Source organism: Saccostrea cucullata, unplaced genomic scaffold (assembly GCF_032062105.1).
Source record: "Saccostrea cucullata isolate Sc308-1 unplaced genomic scaffold, CSIRO_AGI_Scuc_v1 ctg4275, whole genome shotgun sequence".
Classification (NCBI taxonomy): Eukaryota; Metazoa; Mollusca; class Bivalvia; order Ostreida; family Ostreidae; genus Saccostrea; species Saccostrea cuccullata.
In genome coordinates this window covers 25591-34734 of record NW_026931379.1, presented here as the reverse complement: position 1 = coordinate 34734, position 9144 = coordinate 25591, and the positions used below count along the sequence as shown (strand labels likewise).

At 32.4% G+C, this 9144-nt stretch overlaps 1 protein-coding gene across 1 annotated transcript; it reads right to left on the bottom strand.

The window, feature by feature from the left end:
• Positions 1–334: 334 nt before the first annotated feature.
• LOC134232461 (uncharacterized) lies at positions 335–1609 on the bottom strand. The gene is made up of 2 exons (XM_062714422.1): positions 1378–1609; positions 335–806 (listed from the first exon to the last, which is right to left on the bottom strand). Exons 1-2 carry the CDS (start codon positions 1607–1609, stop codon positions 376–378), a joined length of 663 nt encoding a protein of 220 aa, XP_062570406.1. The 3' UTR covers positions 335–375.
• Between the last annotated feature and the right edge of the window lie 7535 nt (positions 1610–9144).

The window sequence follows — 9144 nt, the reverse complement described above, 5'->3', positions numbered from 1 at the left end:
TTTAATTATACATGTAGTAAGGATTTCATGTGCATATGCGACTTGTTGAAATATCTGTATAATCCATGATGTGCGTTCGTATTTAATTTTCTGACCATTAAATGTATGATAGATACGTATTGTAAATTCATTGATAAAGTTCATTTTCTTATTGCTCAGTAGGAGTGCAGGAAAAATAACTTTACTGCAATATCTTTATGACAAATCTAATATATATTTACATTTGCTTCATTTTGAAATCGTCAGTTTTTACCATGACCATTGACCAGGAAGTAGTATCATTGGTATTTTTAGGGATCGTTTTAATAAAAAAAAAGAATAATACTTGCTTGGTAATCATTACATTTTTATTCATTCATTTCAGTAGATCTTGCATCAGTTGATAAGAAATCCAGAGAAGTGTGAGTTGTAAGTTGCACCAGGATAGTTGTATTTTCCACCGATGTAGGGAAACCCACTTCCAGTGGTTCTCAGGTACAGGTTTACTTTGTCTCCCTTTGAAAGCTCCAATAAGGTGTTTTCTGATCGTTTGACCCACAGTCCTTTAGTTCCGATGAACAAGTACGAGGAAATTTTGCCATTCTTCATAATATGTATCCTTATGTAGTCCGAGCCTTCAGCGGAGGATGGAGTTGGAAGACCAATTGTTACCATAAAGAAGTATGATCCGGATACGGGGGCGGTAAAGATACCAGTCTTGCCGTTGTAGGCTCCTCCCTTATTGGTGAGAACGTTGCCAAAAATGAGAGTCCCTACGATGGGTTTCATGTTACTTGCAGGACCCGCCATAAATGAGACATGATGAGCTAAAATGACAATGATAGAATAAGTATTTAAAGTTTTTATTTGTTTTGAATTCTTCTCCTCTATAATTTGTTTTTTGTTCTGTTTTCCATTTCTAAATTATTCTTCATATTCTCCAAGCCGATTTCAACCAGACTAGTCAAAAACAATTTTTTGATGAAAAGGATTCCAATTTGCTCACAAATATCATCATTTCAACAACCACTTGGCAAGAAAAGATGAAACTTAAGGTGAAAGCTTTACTCGTATTACATAATGTAGCTACAAATTTATTCCATTCAAGATCTCCGCATCCGAAGTAGTGTCGGACAACAACAAGGAATCAAAATGAAGGAACATATAAGTACTAAAACCTTCCTTACTTTCTTACTTTTTAGAAAGGAATAAATAGTGGAAAAGTGAATGAGATTAAAAGTGAGCTCCTCTAAGTTTTATGGCCCCAGGTCAGGTCTGCTTTACTCTAGCCAAAGTTCTCAGGTTATCGGTGTGGTATATAGGCCTCTTGTTCTTAAAAAAAGTAATATAAGATAGAATTCGATTCAACAAAGATCAAGGAAAGAAGTACAAACTTACTTGTTCTGTTTAGGGAGCGCTCGATGGATTCAACTTTAGACTCAAAATGCGCTAATCTCTCTTTCGTACAAATATCATATTCGGTTAGGTGGAGTCCACATGCGTTGTTGCTGGTTAAGGCTGACTTCATACAGATGTTGTAATATTCTATGTTCTTCTTGCAAGGACAAGTGCAGCGTGCAATCGCTACCAAAGAAAGACAAGTGCTTAGGAAAACAGTTATCTGAAACATTTTGGTGCATCAAATCAATTCTAATAATGCTAGCACTTATTTATAAATTTATATATATACCGGGGTATGTGTATTTTATGTGGGTTGAACATGTAAATTATAAATTTTCATGTGAAAATATTGAAACCTGAAACCCAGTGCACCATATGTCACATCTATAGCCTTCTCTTTATCAAGATATAAATTTAAGCAATGTATTGGTATCTAATATTTCTCTATGTACAAGTTATTCGTCAAAAGGACAAACGAGGAAAAACTAAATATGCATGTTAAGTTTGAATTGACATGTTTGAATTTCATTTTGAAGACATCAAAATAAATTGAAAATTCTTTTGCTTTTCCCCCCAAAAATGTAATTATGGTGTACTATTGCAATTGTGCAAATAGAAGTTTCCATATTTATTTCCTTTTTCATGTCCCCTAAATGGTTTTTTTTCCACAAGGATTCTTGACATTATAAAAAAATTAGTCTGAAGTTTTCCTCAATTTTTCTGTTTGAAGAATCTTGAAAAATCATGTATGAGTGGTTTTGCGGTTGCTTCCATTTAGGAAGCACTGAAGTTCTTTTTTAACAAAACATTTTTTTTATATCAGTGTCCCGCATTTACACTGACAAATGTATCACATAAATATATTTTATTCCCTTTTTAATCTAATAAATACAGCTGTATATATATTATAAATATCTTGAAAAAGCTTAATTTTTTTCTCACTACATGTATTCCATATCATATGAATTAATTGATAGTCCACAATATTAACACGTATAAGAAAAGGGATTTCCTTGCACAATGAATGTTGCTCTACGGTACAAAAAAGCCCTCTGTAGTGTTTCACTGTTCGCTGTTTCTTGGTCCGTGTAACACTTAACAATTCAAATTTCTAAAATGATTTTGAGTTTTAGAATGTTAATACATTAGTTCAAATTTCTAAATTTCAAAACTCAAACTGATTTCGTATATTGAAATTTAATATTATAGTTTAAAAATGTAAAAGTTCAAAATTCCAAAAAGGTTTTAGAATTTTAATATTTAAGATTTTTACCTTAAATGTTCAAAAATCAAACTTCTGAAAACGATTTTTGGAATTTTAACGTTTGAGTTTTTAGTCTACCGTTTGTTCAGAAAGATTACACTTAACAATCTAAAGTTCGGTAATATTTTTCGTCTTTTGGGTATTTGAAAGTAGCTTCAAACTTTTAAACCCCAACTTTGGAACGTTTTAGATTTTTAGAAATTTAGAATTTTGATTCAAATGTTCTAATTTCAAATTACCTAAACACTTTGAGTTTTTAGAATTTTACTTTAAATATGCAAAATTTAAACCAGTTATGGAATTTGATATTTCGGATATTTGAAGTAAACTTCTAAAAACTCAAAATGTACAAAAGCGTTTGGTAATTTAAGTGCATTTGCTATTGTCCTGCTTTAACTTTTCAACTTATTTTTATGTGTGTTAAAACAAAATTAAGAACATATTTTTTTATATTTAATAATTTTCGTATTTACGCTCACATTCGTGGATTTAGTATTTTTTTTCTATGGAAGTTGACACCAATTTATTCAAACTTAAATCAGACCTTTGCCTTTTTTTTAAAAAAAAAAAACAACAACAATCAAACCCAGTCAAAAACTTTACCGAATCCATCGGGGGTGGTAGGTGGGTTGGGAATTTCTTCAGTCTAAAAGTGAGTCAATTTTCTTTAGTTTAGGGCTGTTAATATACGAGAGTCTTGAAAAATTTCGTCATACCCAGTCCTCCATTTAATTTAGAAATTAAGGTAGGACACAATAGATAGACCAAATTTTTCCTTAAATTCGATTTTTCTGAAACTTTGATATTTTGTTCTAGGATACCAAATATTTCTTTATATATGATATGAAAGAAATTAAAACCACATAATTTTTGCCCACATAGTCTGAAATATGGCCTATCAGACCCCCGTAAGAAGATTGTGAAATCAGATACTCGACGTGAGAATGAGCCTTATTTTAGAATTATCAATTGATCTATTGCAAATCTGGGTAATACTTTTTATAAAGATAACCTTTTTGTTACTTTAAATCAGTAAGTCATATTGGTACTGGAAAATTTAAGTAAAGTATTAAGTAAAAATAAAACATGCGTAGCGTTGGAAGTGAAAATTCACATGTACATTTCCGGCAGTTTTAGCTTTCTTAAGAGAAAATGTATAATTCAATTTTTGCAAAAAAGCAACAGAATGATTCAAATGGGTCCTAGAATAAAATGTGTAAAAATAGAGAAAATTGAACCAGTGATTTAAGATATTTTGGTGATTAAAAAAATTTCAATGGCAAAAAAATCGTCACAATACTTGACCTTTGACCTCTTGATATGACCTTGATCTTTGTTGCCTGACGTCACGGCGTCAGGCTGTATAAGGATTGATATTTCCAATATCCGAAAGTGTGCAATCATATCTAAAGAGCTAGATTTTGTGCAAGCTGACTTGCATTGGAATCCTTTACCTGCATCTTCAAAGAAACAGTTTTCAGAGAACAGAATGATATTACTGATGCAAAATACTGCAGTGTTTACTTCCTTTACTCTTTTGGCATGGAACAGATTATTCCATGTGATTAGCCGTTTCAACATGTCCGTATCCTGTTTTCTGCATTTCTATACTACTCGATCAGTTCAATTATATTCTACGAAAGGGGTGAATAGCTCTTTTCGCGCCAAATGTCACTAGTACGCTATCTTCGAATTCGCGCCTTTTTTTCAGATTGTTCCATTGTATGAATGGGTGTGCTAACTTCTAAAAACCTCATTCTAATGCCTCAGAAATTCTATCTACAAGTTTTATATCATTCTTTAAACAACATGTCGTATACATCAGTATATGGACATGAACACTGTTTCCCAATCCCGCGGTACGTTGGTTTATTCTATAAATGGACTAGTCCAATAATAATAAACAACGCAGATCAAGTCATATGTCTCTGTTCAGATAGAAACAGTAAATAAGAAAGCAGTGAAAAATCTTGGATTTTTCTTTCCACAAAGGTCTGAGTATTGAATTTACTTATTTCATTATCAATATATGATATTGTCACTACCACCCCCCTCCCCTTTTAAAGCAAAAGAAAAAAAAATGATCACACATTACTAAGTACTGTTTACTTCAGAGGAGAAAGTACACTCCAACAAAATGTGTATTTAATTATGTCCATATTTTAAAATGTTTACAATGCATGATTTGATAACAGATTTTATAATGTACATGTATGTAGGTGTTACAATGGAGCTTGAAATTTAGATCCAAGGGCAGATTAATCCACAAGCAGACAACCCCCCTCCCTCCCCGTCCCCCCGAATAACAACTCTTTAGTATGCAGTGTAGAGATGATAAGTTAAATAAAATCAAGATTTCAATTACACAAGGTTCTCAAATATGAAGTTAGGGTATGTTTTAAACTCATAAAGTATTACTGCTCAAAGGGTTTATCACTCTTCATGAAGATAAATTGATTGATTTAGTCAGGCAAGCTTTTTAAAAAAACTGTTACTTGTAGTACATAAAGATTGATTGATTGTATATTGTTTAACGTCCCTCTTGAGAATTTTTCACTCATATGGAGACGTCACCGTATGCCGGTGAAGGGCTTCAAATTTAGACCTATATTCGGCACTCAGGTCCATTGAGCAGTGAGGGTTCTTTATCGTGCCAACGCCTACCGTGACACGGGACCTACGTTTTTATGGTCATATCCGAAAGACCCGTGACTTTCACTTCTGATGCTGAGCGCTTGGCGAAGGAACAGTCACTACCTGTTTTTACGTCTTAGGTTTGACGCGGCGCCGGGAACGAGAATCGAACCCGGACCTCCCGATCACGAAGCGAACGCTCTACCACTAGGCTACCGTGAACGGTCGTAGAACATAAAGAATGGAGACTCCTTATATATGTTTCCAAATATCAACCCTCTATTATATATGGAACAAAAGTTACACTGCATTTTATAACAGACTGTTACATGCTTGTTTATTGCACTTAGATAGCGTAAACACATTCCAAAATGTAAGCTCCCAAGTGACCAATGTATAGGATTCTCTGATTTTTTTCACAAAATATGACGCAAACATGCCAAGACATACTATTTTTTTTTACAGGGATCATTCATTGTTCATGTTGTTGTCAATAAAGTAATTTTTTTTTTCTTTTACTTTATGAGAATTGGGTTGAAATAGAATCCATGGGTGTTTTGTCCTATCTTAAATATAGACCACATAGATCATTCTTATTACCGTTTATACCACTTTGTCCTTGTATAAAAAGAATGGCCTAGTTTTTAATAAAACATGGCTAAAATCTTCCGGAAGGTAGCTCTTTATTTTGGTATGTATATCAATGAAAGCAGTTTATAACAGGTTGGGGGGAAACGTAAATTCCGCTATAATAGTGGTATCTCACTATTATAGTGAAATTACGCTATATTTCCTGCCGTAGATACCCTCAATTTCATCCGATACCATGCAAGGTGTTTGAACCGCAAGTCATGGTGGGTATTAAAATGATCAAAAACTGTCATGTTTGCATGTTTTGAATTTTAATAAATTTTCTACCGTTGCATTTGATAATGCGAGCACTCTTTTTTTAACGGAAGTTGCATTTTTAACATAGCAACCGATGATTACAGGGTATTTAAGCCTGTTTGAATCTCATTTATTCCTCATTAAAGTGCACAAATTGATGCTTGTTACAAATGTCAACTCGGACTGGAAAGGGTTTATGGAATTAAACAAGAAAAAGGCTATTTCTGTTTGCATGGTTACGGGTATGGAGGCCCGTTATGGTAAACGTACAGACCCATTATTATCGGTCGCCGATGCTACGGGCGGTCTTCTTGTGGTTGTGTTAGATAGTGCACATGGGAAATGAAGTTATTTTTGTAATAGTTCAGTAAAATAATTCTTCACTGATAACATGTAGAAAATCATAAGTAAAATTTGTTTTAAACTAAATATTAATTGTTGTTATAATGTTTCAATTTCATTGTCATTTCTCATGAAGATATTTGATAATTTTGACTATGTAAAAAGAGATTACAAAAGGTACTACTAGTATATAGATTTAAAAGAAAATTATGATTATCCGGATAGTAATGACGTGGTACATAGTGCATGGTTAAAATAATGAAAAACTCTTTAATTAGTAAAAATTGTTTTGAATATGTTACAGCTGCGAATGATACAAAGATACTTTTGTTTCTACATTTTGCAAAGCGCCTTGCAGCATAGCCTATTCTGCAGAAACCAAGGGCATTATCACGTGATAAAGATCCAGTGTATCTGCACATTGTTCAGTCTTTTTAATTTTTGACTGTCTTCAAAGCAATATAAATATATAATTGAAAAAAAACTAAGTAAATTGAGATTTTAATGCATTTGCTCATCAGATGGACTCATCGATGTAATAAAGTCAATGATGAATAATAGTAAGAATTTATTGAAGATGAAAATATACGCTTCTAAAGATTCTAGTTCAGTTTTGAATATCTTGTGCTTCCATTGCATGGATATGCTTTCAAAATTGTGAAAGTACTTTTTTTAACAAATGCTAAATTGTTTGCGACCGCTTTGATGCTTTGCATTAATTTTTAATTGTTGAAAATTTGAATTAAGTCAGTGATATTTTAGACACTTTTTGCTGAATATTGAGCGGTGGCTATTGGTTATTTGATGTTTCCTTGTGGTTTAAACAACAACACTTTGGTATAAATCTAGAAGTCTGAAAAATTGATACTTTTAGTGCGATTTTTTGCGATATACTTTCATTCTATATGAATATAATTAGATTTATATATTTTTCGAATAACAAGAAAAAAAACCCTAAAGCTATTTCTCTCAGATTTTAAAGTTAAATCGTTCTTGCCTAAGTGCATAAACATAAAGCGCCAATAAATAAGTTACGTTTGTGCGGAGTTGAAATGATGGTCAATTAATAATTATTTGAACATGTGTTAAAATAAGGTTACAGGCGCTCTTGTAAAATATTCCCAACACCAAAGTAAATTGAGTCTTTTTTCTGAAATAAACAACCAGCCGAAATTAAAAATTAGATGTGTTTTCTACGATCTTTTTATATGTAAACTTTGGATTGTTTATTATAAAATGATTTTGTTAAGAGGATATAAGCGAGTTTATCAATATACTCTTTTTTTATGTTTGCCATATTGGGTGTTTACGTTTACTATAACGGGCCTCCATACCCGTAACCATGCAGACAGAAGTAGCCTTTTTCTTGTTTAATTCCATAAACCCTTTCCAGTCCGAGTTGACAATTGTAACAAGCATCAATTTGTGCACTTTTATGAGGAATAAATGAGATTCAAACAGGCTTAAATACCCTGTAATCATCGGTTGCTATGTTAAAAATGCAACTTCCGTTAAAAAAAGAGTGCTCGCATTATTAAACGCAACGGTAGAAAATTTATTAAATTCAAAACATGCAAACATGACAGTTTTTGATCATTTTAATACCCACCATGACTTGCGGTTCAAACACCTTGCATGGTATCGGATGAAATTGAGGGTATCTACGGCAGGAAATATAGCGTAATTTCACTATAATAGTGAGATACCACTATTATAGCGGAATTTACGTTTCCCCCCAACCTGTATAAGACTTCATTTTTACATTAACTTTATTTGACCCTAATAAAAAACATTATAAAATTACAAGTGATAAATACACATAACACTCAGGACCTAATCACCAAAGTCTGTCTGGCGAATGAATGCAGGGACTATGCCATTACTGTTTAAACAAAGCGAAAAAAAAAATAAAATGCCTGTTACATGATTCATTTTCATTTGTATTTCTTTGCTGCAAAAATATAGTTTACCATTTTAGGTTGAAAAAATAAATAAAGCCTTGATTATTTGTAGTAGATGTATATTTTATTAAATAATTTAATCAATGCTAATGAAATAAAATAAATAATAAATATGAATAAAACAAACTAAATAAACTATTAAATAAGTTATAAATGATAAATCTTCCGTTAAAGTTTTATTTTTTCATTCTTTACTAACTTAGTAATAGTGATATAGTTATTGTTAAGATGGATAGTGAATTGTTAAGATGGATTGGAAGGATATTTTCTCTAGGTCTAAAAACTACTTCTGAACGAGCAATCTTTTTTCTACTAGAACATTTTTATATTTAGGTTTAATAAATCAAGCAAAGGTGTGTATATAACGAATTATTGTTAACCTAAAGTCATCTTTGAAATAATGTTTACTTGTACGTTCCCGACTTATATTATTGGATCGGTAGGTCTAAGATTCCCCCCCCCCACCCCCCGAGAATTTCATCGTAATAGGTCCGGGATTGTTACAGATTATCTCCATCAGCAGAATATCACCACATTACCATGGATCACACTCCAGACCTTTTCTCATAGGTTTTAGAACATGCCTGGGACATGCTTGAACAGCGGCTACGCCAGAGTCAACAAACTCCTGCCAATTTCCAAAAACTTTGCTGTAGCATTGCAGGAATGGAATAA